Source organism: Canis lupus, chromosome 31 (assembly GCF_003254725.2).
Source record: "Canis lupus dingo isolate Sandy chromosome 31, ASM325472v2, whole genome shotgun sequence".
NCBI lineage: Eukaryota > Metazoa > Chordata > Mammalia > Carnivora > Canidae > Canis > Canis lupus.
Window position 1 is genome coordinate 34713848 of NC_064273.1, and position 12908 is coordinate 34726755.

The 12908-nt window shown below is 41.9% G+C and overlaps 1 protein-coding gene across 3 annotated transcripts in view; it reads right to left on the reverse strand.

The window, feature by feature from the left end:
• The window catches only part of DSCAM (DS cell adhesion molecule), a 734179-nt gene that overhangs the window by 230494 nt on the left and 490777 nt on the right, over nt 1-12908 (reverse strand). For all 3 annotated transcript variants that reach the window (XM_035709183.2, XM_049104780.1, XM_035709184.2), the window contains exon 10: nt 8593-8712. In XM_035709183.2, the coding sequence (XP_035565076.1) occupies nt 8593-8712 (120 nt within the window). The remainder of the gene's footprint in view (nt 1-8592; nt 8713-12908) is intronic.

Below are 12908 nucleotides of genomic sequence, written 5' to 3' on the forward strand. Positions count from 1 at the left end.
CCTCCAGTTACCCAATCCCCCACCCACCCCTCCCCTCCAGCAACCCTCAGTTTGTTTCCTAGAGTTAAAAGTAGCTTGTGGTTTTCCCCCCCTCTCTGATTTCATCTTATTTTATTTTTCCTCCCTTCCCTTATGATCGTCTCTTTTGTTTCTTGAAATTCCACAGATGAGTGAGATTGTGTGATGATTGTCTTTTTCCGATTGACTTATTTTGCTCAGCATTTCTGTGGATTTCTAACCATAGAGTCAAGTCCCTGTTGGCCTCTATAAAGAGTCTACAACAAGAGAGGAGGGTTAGGGCAAGGGGTTTGACATCAAGCAGTAGAGGACACTCCTGGGACCTTGGTGGTGAGGGACAGCCAGGCCCTCTGACAGATGGCACCTGTGAATGGCTCTCTGGGTACAGTGGCGATGACTGAACACAAGCAAAACTGCCTTGCACCAAGCAGCGGTGGATGCTCTGAAGTCTCCAGGGAAAACTGCTGCTGGGGAAGCTTCGCTCCCATGTGAATGTGCCTTTGCTGAGGGAGAAAAGGACACAGGTAGAGGCGGGGAGAGAAGCAATCTGAGAGTGACGGGCAAGTGAAGCAGGGCCCCACCCCAACTGCAGGCTTCCGTGTGCCCTAGAGAGTGGAAGAAAATAGGAAATCTTCCAAATTAGGGGCAACCTTTCCTTCCCTGGGAGAAGAGACACGGGTGGCCCAGATGCCACCCAGAAAACTGAAAAGGACCAAAGACACTTTTTGACAGAAGCTTACAAAGACTCACTGCCAGAGGCACACGGAGAGAAAGCAATTACATTATAATGGACATTTTAAAAAAGATTTAAATAACTAGTGTCCATGATATTGGCTGGGAAGGCTAGATATTTCAATAAGGCCCTTCTTCTCCACATAAACCTTTAAATTTACTACAATCTCCCAAAGTTTTCAGAATAACTTTTCCTGGAACTTGATAAGATTATCCTAACATTCATCTAGAAAAAAAAAAAAAAAACTTCATGTGAGAAACACAGAACATTTTTAGAAAGCAAATGAGGAGAGTATCATTGTACTGGATGACAAAACGTATTTGGAAGAGATAACCCTCTAAGACACATGGTCCTGATGCCAGAATGGACAGAGTAAAAGAGAGGATCAAAAACAGATGTCAGTGGAGACATTTTTTTCCCCCATAGGCTACAAAGCAGTTCATGTTAGTGGGGGAAAGGTTGGGCTATTCAATATATGGTTTTAGGACAACTGGCTACCCATGTGAGCTAAGGATGATGACAGATGATGTTATTGACTAATTGCTATGTGCCAGGCAGCAGCATAAATGCTTTCTATGAATCATCTTACTAAATCATTGCATTAATCCCCTTATTTCATCTGCCAGACACAACGAGGAAGCTGTGGTTCACACAGGTTAAGTAATTTTCTTGCAGTGACACAGCCAGACTGCGTGGTGTCTGGAGGGGTCTGAACTCAGGTGAGTCTCTTAACTGATGAGTTCTTAACCGCTTCTCCTAGATTCCCGCTTCACTGATTTTTCTAAAAGAAAGCCCAAATTTAATACAGCTTAGAATATAAACAATAGGGTTTAGGGTTTACAGAAGGCAGCATAAAACAAGCATTTCCTCTCTTCCTGGAAATCATACAAGCACAAGTAGGAGAAAGAGGGATGGAATATCTCAACCACAAAGTAGGTAAATGGTCAACCAAAAGTGTACCTCAGAAAAAAAACCAAAAAAAACCAAAAAACAAACAAAAAAAAAAACACAAAAAAACAAAAAAAGTGTACCTCGAGCAGAGCTGTGTGCAGAAAGGCAAGGACAGGGGCACCCGGGTGTATTCAGGGGTTGAAGGTCTGCCTTTGGCCCAGGTCGTGATTCTGGGGTCCCGGGATCAAGTTCTACATTGGGTTCCCTGCAGGGAGCCTGTTTCTCCCGCTGCCTATGTCTCTGCCTCCCTCCCTGTTTCTCGTGAATAAATAAATAAAATCTTAAAAAAAAAAAAAAAAAGGACAGGGACAGAGAGCCATGGCTGTGAATCTGAGCAAGCATCAGCAAAGGATGCGTTGTCAGAGTTGGGGGCACCTCTAGGGGGCACTCCGGGCACCAGGGACCACAGTGTGCCCAGTCTGGGTGGGGCAGGAGCTTCCCTGCACCTGCTGTGGCTCTTAGAATCAGAGAGGCAGAATTAAACGAGCAACCAGATATTTGCACAAAGCAATCTCTTTCTGGGGGATATGAGTATTTCTCAAATGGGAGTTCTCAAAAGGAAGCCAGGATCTAGCAAAGATACTATGATAGAGAAAGGTGGGGGTAGTGGGGGGAAAGTCAGGTAATGAGATCGCACCAGAAAAATGTTGCCAGGAGTTAGATGAAAGCTGTGAACAAAACAGCCGTTTGTTTTGTTCAGAAGCAAGAGCTCAAGCAAGAGTGAAGTATGAACCAGCAGGAGTGCAGGAAGGAGGAGGGAACATCAAATCACAAACGTGAAGGAAAAATTGGAGAGAGTGCAAAGAAGAACAGACTTGGCTGGGGTAAGAGGCGTGGAGAATAAACATTAAAATATCAAATTCGAGTCAATGGCTAAAAAAAAAATCAGAGAAAATGGCCCCTCTAGCAGATAGATGAAGGGAGCCGTATGATGCCACAGTGGGGACCCTGCAGAAGAAAATGAAAGGCAGGGGAGAGAACAAATATTTACAGATGTAATTTAAGAATTGTTTTCTTAAACAAAGATGCTTAGCATCTACGTATTGAATAGCACACCACAGCTGTGGGAAAACCGACCCCAAATGAGCAACATCAAGGCACCAACTTCTACATTGGCCAGACTCCGAAGTCAGCTCTTTGGTACATGCAGTAAAGTGATTCAGTCCCCTCCACCAGGAAGTCGGGCAGCCTCTGTTCCCTCCCGGAAAATAATGTGAGCCACCAGTCTCCTACCGGCCAAACTGGCTTTATGTGTGAGAAAGGAGCAGACACGCCATTGTGAACAAAGCGGAGCGTGGAATAGTGCTCACTGGAAAAAATAGTCCTCACTGGTGGCTGAGGACTAGTGATGGCACAGGGTCAATGTCACAGAACGGAAGCAAATCTAAAGTTGGGCCAATGGCGGTAGACCAGAAGGTGGAAGGTACGAGCTCCGACAGTGGAGAAAGCATTAATAAAAAAATGTTTTTTGAGTCTTCTTGTAAGATTCCTCATTGCTTATTCTGGGACTTGAGGGCTATGTCTACAGAAAGAGGGGCACACACTGACCACAGCCCACTGGGAGTGCTCCAGCTCTTCTCAAAGATGCCTCCCCTTTGCTCATTCCCACGGCCAGCCCATCAGCCTAGCGGGTTCTGAACTGCTGCCCCTCCTGCACTGCTGTCACCCCAATCCAATCCATGTCACAGCTCGGGCCTCCTCACAGGCTCCAGCTGCAAGTCCTGCCTCCATATAGTCTGTGTTCAACACACAGAGCCAATGCACGGACCCCACCACCCCTCCTGGATTGTTCCAACAGCCTCCTAGCTCTGGGGTCAGCATGGCAGTGGAAGAAAGGGGAGAGCGTCATCACCACTATACTGACCCCCACTCACCCCCACCTCGATAGATGGGAAATCTGACCTCCTGGAACCTCTCTAGGATCTTCTTTCATTCTGCCTAAGATTTAGAGGCTTGCTCAGTGTTTCCAGAACATTCCAGGCATAAACACTTCTGCCCCTGGCTTTGGTACCAGTTGCCCCCTTGACCTTTGGTGATTTCCTTGTTGATGTGCACAAAGCTCATCTCCTGCTTCTTTCAGGCTTTGCTAATATTACCTTTTCCTGGGCCTTCCCAGGAAATGCAAACTTCTCCCCATTTCTCTCTGCCCCTGACACACCTAGGCGTGTGTCTCTGACACTTGCCCTCGAACGTTTCCATGACGAAGCTTCCCTGGAGGTCAGAAGTAGCCTTGTCCATGGGCAGCCATGGAGCAAAGGTCGCCACAGGAGGCCATGGGCCAGAGCACTGGCCGTTTCTTACCATGGCAGGCCCTCCTTGGGGATGGTCCCCAGGACAGCACCTGAAACCCGTTCCTGCCTCTATACATCTCTGGGAGCACAGATGAGGCCCACTATGATATTCAGCCCTGATTTAAAAAATTCTCTTTAGACGAGAGGCCTTGTTTGTGCATATCAAAGGACAAAAAAAAAAAATCAGGAGATAGAATTGGATGTTTCAGACTTGGCGCAAGACTCAAGGTCAAAGATGTAAGGATGTTATTGTCCCACAAAGATTGTTTCCTTCCGACACCAGCTACCTTTAAGTCACTGCATTTACTCTGGAATTCTTCAGCCTCAGGATTAAACCAAACAACCCAAGTCTATTTTGTTTATATCTTTTTTTGTCACATGTAAGGAAGGTGCCCTTATGCCCCTAGTGAATATTTGATTACTGGAAGCATGCTCCATAAACAAGCTTAAATTTTTCTTAAGAAATGTCTTTATTAGTTGTATAATTAAAATAATACTTTACAATCTCCCCATTTTCTCTTGGAAGATATTTAAAAATAAGCATTGGGGCACCTGAGTGGCTCAGTTGGTTACATGCCCAACTCTTGATTTCAACTCAGGTCATGATCTCCAGGTCGTGGGTTTGAACCCCACATTGGGCTTCGTGTTCAGCATAGATTTGATTTGAGAATTCTCTCTCTCTTCCCCTATCCATCCCCCAACTTATGTGCTGTCCCTTCCCTCACCTCTCAAATCTTTAAAAATAAAGTAGTAGACCACTTATTTAAAAAAAATAATAAAAATAAGCATAACGCCTGGTATTATTTTCATTGTAAGAAACAGACAAGACTGTAAACTCTGGAAGGTTGTAAACAGGAATACAATACTGGCTGGTGGCCAAGGCGTATTGAAAGCTATAGAAATTGCTTACTCTGAGCCAGCAATTTTACTCATAGAAATTTATCCCTGGAAAAAATGGACACGCACAAGGATCGATGAGATAGAATCACTGGGACCTTTTTATGATAGTGAGAACTCAGAAAAAAGCTAACATACACCATCTAACAATAGTGTTGGACACACCTAAGTGCCAAGTGTCCCTTCTTCGTGAAATAGCCCAAATTGTAGGATGGTGGCTGTGCGAGTAGCTACAAAGCATCTAGCAGACCCCTATGGGGTTTCTGTTTGCTTGTTTGTTTTGATGCTTATTACTCAATTTATTAGAGGGATCTCTCTTCAGAGTAAAAAGAAGGAAGTGCAGTGGGGATGGGGAGCAGGGGTGGGGCTGCATATGTTATTTGGGACCAGTGGTGGCCACACAGTTAAACAGGTGCCCAGGCTCTGGGTTTGACCAAGACAGAGTTCTGTGCCAGGTGAAGCTGTTCTTGGCATTATCACAAGCCAGACAAAGGGGGCTGAGCGCAGAGAACCTCTGGAGAGAATTAAGACACATATGGTTTACAGTTTCATTGTTTTGCAATCAGTTTGACCATAAAAATGAGATTGGAGTGGGGGAACTAGGGATGCAACAGAGCCAGCAGAGAAGGCCAGGTGCTGGTAGGGGTGGGGGGTGGGGTGACCCAGGGTACAGACCAGCAGAACTGATTTAAGCATATTCTGGAGAGGTCCTTGTGGGCAGATGACTCAGGTCCAGTAGAACTCTCTCCCTTTGCTCTTCCTCTTCCATGGAAAAGTAGAAGTGGCCATGGAGCTCAGTGGTGGGAGCTGTTTGCCAACAGGGGCAGAACAAAGATATGAGCAGTTTGGGTTCCTGATACCCTAGAGGAAAAAACAAACTGGTCCTGAACTATCTGCCCAGACTCCTCACAGGAGAAAGAGTAAACCCTGTAGCTTTAAGGCACTGAGCCCAATCCTAACAAAGGCAAAGAGATAGTTAGATGGACGTAAGGAAGTATTAATGTGAACTCTAGACAGGTATTCAAAAGTCATAGTGAACACCCATGTTTATTGACATGGAGAGACATTCCCAACATATTGGTAACTAAAGAAAGGAGATTATAAGTCAGAAAGAATCATATGATCAATTTACAAAGCTCACAAAATTACACACATAGCTGCGGATATATATATTTTCTGGGGGACAGGCCTGAAAGGCTAGCCAAACACACTGAGAATAGTTATCTTTGTTTATCTCTGAATGATGCTATCTGGGGGGAATGTAACTTTATAAAAATTTGTTGCAATTTCTATTTGTTTCTTTGATGATTTCATATCGCACATAAAACTTAAAAATAAAAAAAGGCTACTGTGACTTAATTCACACGTCAGTGATGGGAAGGAATAAAATGTCTATCAGATCCATGACAGATGAAACACAATTTCATTTATGAAAAACACTCTTACAAATAAATAAGACATGGAGAGAAGCATGTAAAATAACATGAATAAGAAATTCCCCTTGGGGGCAGCTCAGCAGTTTAGCGCCTGGCTTCAGCACAGGGCGTGATCCTGGAGACCCGGGATCGAGTCCCATGTCGGGCTCCCTGCACGGAGCCTGCTTCTCCCTCTGCCTGTGTCTCTGCCTCTCTCTCTCTGTATCTCTAATGAATAAATAAATAAAAATCTTAAAAAAAAAAAAAAAGAAATTTTCCCAAAAGGGAAGAAGTGGTCAGTAACCATAGGACAATTGAATTTAAATTAAAAAAAAATGTTTAACATTGTTAGTAATCCAAGTATACAAATTAAAACAGAAAGCCATTTCTTCAACCATCACATTTTAAAGATTAAGAATAAAAAGATCCTTTTGAATTGGTGACGATGCAGGGACCCACACAACCTCAAACTGCTCATAGGCATGCAAATTGCTGCAATATTTTCCAAAGGACCCTGGGCTAGTACAGACCAAAAGCCTTAAATGTGATCATGCTACTAAGCCTGGGTGGCTCAGTTGGTTAAGTGCCTGCATTTGGCTCAGGTCATGATCTCAGGGTCCTGGGATAGAGCCCAAGTCAGGCTCTCTGTTCAGCAGGGAGGCTGCAGGCCGCTTCTCCTTCGCCCTCTGTGCCTCCCCACCGTTCACACTCTCTCTCGCTCTCTCTCTAAATAAATAAAATCTCTTTTTTTTTTTTTTTTTTTTTTTTTTAAGAATTGACCTGAAGAAAACAATCACACATATGCACATCACATCCAAGGATGTTCACCCTGTGGAGTTTATATTAGTGAGAAACTGAAAACAATCTCAAGGAGAAAGAGGGAGCCTAGCACAATGCCAAATACAAGAAATAATTCTGAAGAAGGCAAGTGTTGTGGAAAATGTTCATAATATCATATATGAACATGTATATAAACTAAGTTAAATGCATGCTATTTGTTTTCATGTAATACAACACGAGGCTTCAAATACAGCCTAAAGTAAAAAGTAAAAAAATAAAGTAAAAAGGCATGTGGGCAGATACTCTGAATAACAGGCTTTAGCTTTCTGAATAAAGTGCTTTCACATGGACAATGTTTGCGGCAGGCTACAGGGGAGTAGCCTCAGGGAATTCTTAAAAATTTAATTGAGTCCCTCCTGCAATGAAGTGGTTTCTCACACCCTCTTCCCTCCCTCTTCTCTTCCCCCCCGGAAGGAAATATAGCAGGAAAGAGGAGGAAGTGACCCATTTGTTTTTGCTCTTGTTTCACTGTTATTTTCATAATAAGAAAATGCAACATGTTACTTTAAGAAGCAACATCTGGAATACAAATCGTAATAGAGCAAACAAATAATACACTCAGAACAATTAAGCACACGTAGTAGGCCTTAGATTGTTAGGAAAAGAGACAATGATTTATTTGTTTGTTTATCCCACCCACATGCTTTTGACCTTCAACCATTTGATAAATAAATTACTGAGTGAAAATGAGGCAATGAGAAAAGAGAAAGAACTCCAATATGTTGATAAGCACAGTTAAGAATCCTTCCCTAGAGAAGATGATAAGATGGACAAAATGATCTTCATGGTGTCTAGAATATTCCCAAAGACATGTTTCTATTCCTGCAAGGTTTACAGCGTTACTTTAAAACTGAGGAAGCTGCTTCACCTTTGCAGAGAAAGCATGATTAGGAGTGAAGACAAAGAACACTGGATGCTCAAAATAAGGCATGGATGTATGTGCTTTTAAAAGAATATACCAGGCGGATGATATGGAATTTGTGTATTCTAAGATAACCAGGTATATAAATCCATCAAAAATTTTTATTTTCTTAACCTTCTAAACCCACTTAATGTCATATGTACAAATCCTGGGGAAATGCTTTTCAAACAATTAGCAATTCTGACAATTAGTTCTTGTGCCTGCACATGTAGGGATGTGCCATGCTCTCCAAGAGGATCACGGTTATGCCTACACAGGTAGGAGATGCAGAGCTTTCCCGGTACTGAAATAAATTCCATCGAATCACCTGCCTCATCCATGATCTTTCCCAGAGCATGCTCTACAGGACCAGTTTCCTGGTCCAAATAAAAACACTTAGGTTGGGCCAGAAGGTGAGAGGACAGACTTGGTATAGGTGGGAACATATCTACTTGCCAGAAACATGTCTGGACAGACTCAAAATGCTCATCTAATTCTTTCGATTACATGTTTGGCAGACAACAAGCAAACCAAGTAACTTCATACCTTTAGAGAATTTCCACACTATGGTGGGTACAGGATAGCCCTCAGCTGAGCAATTGAGGATGACAGCCTTGCCATAAATCCCATCCTGGTCCCGTGGCTGAACCACAAACTTGGGAGGAACTGAAAAGAGAGAAATATCACCCTTAATTAACACAAGAACACAACTTATTTTAATACCTTTAGGTATGATTTTAAGGATTCCAAGAATTTTAATGAACATGGAAATATATTAAAAAAACATGTGACATATATGGAAAATTGAAACACAGTATTTGTGTGAGCTGGAACACATTAGGAAAGCAACCTCAGTGTAAGAAATTTTTCTTATTTAGACCAATGAGATTCTGCACACTGAAGTTTACTCTGCCCTGGGGAAAAACTGAGCTCATGTGTGGGAGTTTGAATTAACCAAACGAATATGACATTCTGTTTTTTATTTGGTTATGGAAGATCTTCAGCAATCCACTCCATGGAAAACAGAATCAGGACCACAACTTAACAAAGAGTAATTATTAAGAGTAACTATTCCCCTTGGGTGTGCACTGCCCAAAGCAGTTGGTATCTATTCTTCTTCTTCTAACAGGAGATGAAGGGAAAATTAATAGGCAACCCCTAAAGGCAATAAAGAACACAGCATGATATTGAACTTTTCCCAAAAATCTGATGAAGACACATAGACCATTATTCCTGATGTTAGCACTCTTCTGAGCCAATGGGACACAATGGAGGCTAACTGAAGTCAGGTACCATGATGGCTTTAAAGTGCGCCTATTAAAAAACAGATTAACTGAGTTTTTGGTGAGTTTTGTGAAATGCTGAAAAAAATGCTTCTTAACTTGAAACATATACATGCATTTTGTTTAGAACATACCTGCCAAGAGAAAGCAAATGCTTTGAGTTAAGTTATTGTGATTCTAGGAGTATTTGAGTCTTCTCTTATTTATTTTTATTATTTTTTGATATATTTTTTATTGGAGTTCAATTAGCCAACATATAGCATATCACCCTGTGCTCATCCCGCCAAGTGCTCCCTCAGTGCCTGTCATCCAGTCACCCCATCCCCCTACCCACCACCCTTTCCACTACCCCTTGTTCATTTCCCAGAGTTAGGAGTCTCTCATGTTCTGTCTTGCTCTCTGATATTTCCCACTCATTTTCTCTCCTTTCTCCTATAATCCCTTTCACTATTTTTTATATTCCCGAAATGAATGAGACCATATAATGTTTGTCCTTCTATGACTGACTTACTTCACTCAGCATAATACCCTCCCATTCCATCCATGTTGAAGCAAATGGTGGGTATTCGTTTTTTATAATGGCTAATATTCCACTGTTTACATAGACCACAGCTTCTCTATCCATCATCTGTCGATGGACACCAAGGTTCCTTCCACAGTTTGGCTATTGTGGACATTGCTGCTAGAAACATCGGGGTGCAGGTGTCCTGCTGTTTCATTGCATCTATATCTTTGGGGTAAATCCCCAGCAGTGCAATTGCTGGGTCATAGGGCAGATCTATTTTTAACTATTGGAGAAACCTCCACACGGTTTTCCAGAGAGGCTGCACCAGTTCACATTCCCACCAACGAGGTAAGAGGGTCCCCTTTTCTCCACATCCTCTCCAACATTTGTGGTTTCCTGCCTTGTTAATTTTCCCCATTCTCACTGGTGTCAGGTGGGATCTCATTGTGGTTTTGATTTGTATTTCCCTGACGGCAAGTGATGCAGAGCATTTTCTCATGTGCATGTTGGCCATGTCTATGTCTTCCTCCGTGAGATTTCTGTTCCTGTCTTTTCCCATTTCATGATTGGATTGTTTGTTTCTTTGCTGTTGAGTTTAATTAGTTCTTTATAGATCTTGGATACTAGCCCTTTGTCTAATAGGTCATTTGCAAATATCTTCTCCCATTCTGTAGGTTGTCTCTACGTTTTGTTGACTGTTTCTTTGGCTATGCAGAAGATTTGTACCTTGATGAAGTCCCAATAACTCATTTTTGCTTTTGTTTCCCTTGCCTTCATAGATGTGTCTTGCAAGAAGTTGCTGTGGCCAAGTTCAAAAAGGGTGTTGCCTGTGTTCTCCTCTAGGATTTTGGTGGATTCTTGTCTCATATTTAGATCTTTCATCCATTTTGACTTTATCTTTGTGTATGGTGTAAGAGAATGGTCTAGTTTCATTCTTCTGCACATGGCTGTCCAATTTTCCTACCACCATTTGTTGAAGAGACTGTCCTTTTTCCAGTGGATAGTCTTTCCTGCTTTGTCAAATATTAGTTGACCATGGAGTTGAGGGCTCATTTCTGGGTTCTCTATTCTGCTCCATTGATCTATGTGTCTGTTTTTGTGCCAGCACCACACTGTCTTGATGACCACAGCTTTGTAGTACAACCTGAAGTCTGGTATTGTGATGTCCCCAGCTATGGTTTTCTTTATCAATATTCCTCTGGCTATTTGGGGTCTTTTCTGATTCCACACAACTCTTAAGATTATTTGTTCCAACTCTCTGAAGAAAATCCATGGTATTTTGGTAGGGATTGCATTAAATGTGTAAATTTCCCTGGGTAGCGTTGACATTGTCACAATGTTAATTCTTCCAATCCATGAGCATGGAACATTTTTCCATCTCTTTATGTCTTCCTCAATTTCTTTCAGAAGTGTTCTGTAGTTTTTAGGGTATAGATGCTTTACCTCTTTGGTTAGGTTTATTCCTAGGTATCTTATGCTTTTGGGTGCCATTGTAAATGGGATTGACTCCTTAATTTCTCTTTCTTCAGTCTCATTGTTAGTGTATAGAAATGCCACTGATTTCTGGGCATTGATTTTTGTATCCTGCCACATTGTCGAACTGCTGTATGAGTTCTAGCAATCTTGGTGTGGAGTCTTTTGGGTTTTCTATGTACAGTATCATGTCATCTGAAAAGAGGGAGAGTTTGACTTCTTCTTTGCCAATTTGAATGCTTTTTATTTCTTTTTGTTGCCTGATTGCTGAGAATAGGACTTCTAGTACTATGTTGAATAGCAGTGGTGAGAGTGGACATTCTTGTCGTGTTCCTGATCTTAGGGAAAAGGCTCCCAGTGTTTCCCCATTGAGAATGATATTTGCTGTGGGCTTTTTGTAGATGGCTTTTAAGATGTTGAGGAATGTTCCCTCTATCCCTACACTCTGAAGAGTTTTGATCAGGAATGGGTGCTGTATTTTGTCAAATGCTTTCTCTGCATCTATTGAGAGGATCATATGGTTCTTTTTTTAAAGATTTTTTATTTATTCATAGAGACAGAGAGAGAGAGAGGCAGAGACACAAGCAGAGGGAGAAGCAGGCTTCATTCTGGGAGCCCGACATGGGACTCGATCCAGGGTCTCCAGGATCACGCCCTAGGCTGCAGGTGGTGCTAAACCGCTGCACCACCTGGGCTGCCCGGATCATATGGTTCTTGTTTTTTCTCTTATTGATATGATCTATCACATTGATTGCTTTACGAGTGTTGAACCAGCCTTGCATCCTGGGGATAAATCCCACTTGGTCATGGTGAATAATCTTCTTAATGTACTGTTCAATCCTATTGACTATATCTTGTTGAGATTTTTGCATCTGTGTTCATCAGGGATATAGGTCTTTACTTCTCCTTTTGGTGGGGTATTTGTCTGGTTCTGGAATTAAAGTGATGCTGGCCTCATAGAACAAGTTTGGGAGTATTCCATCCCTTTCTATCTTTCAGAACAGCTTTAGTAGAATAGGTATTGTTTCTTCTTTAAATGTTTGATAGAATTCCCCCTGGGAAGCCATCTGGCCCTGGACTTTTGTGTCTTGGGAGGTTTTTGATGACTGCTTCAATTTCTTGCCTGGTTATTGGCCTGTTCAGGTTTTCTATTTCTTCCTGTTCCAGTTTTGGTAGTTTGTGGTTTTCCAGAAATGCATCCATTTCTTTTAGATTACCTAATTTATTGGCATATTGCTCATAATATGTTTTTAAAATCGTTTGTATTTCCTTGGTATTGGTTGTGATTTTTCATTCGTGATTTTATTAATTAGAGTTTTTTCTCTCTTCTTTTTAAAAAGGCTGGCTAATGGTTTATCTATCTTATTAATTCTTTCAAAGAACCAACTCCTGGTTTTGTTGATCTGTTCTACAGTTCTTTTGGTCTCTATTTCATTGAATTCTGCTCAAATCTTTATTAAATCTCTTCTGCTGGGTGTAGGTTTTATTTGCTGTTCTTTATCCAGTTCCTTTAGGTGCAAGGCTAGCTTGTGTATTTGAGTTTTTTCCAGTTTTTTGAGGGATGCTTGTATTGCTATGTATTTCCCTCTCAGGACTACTTT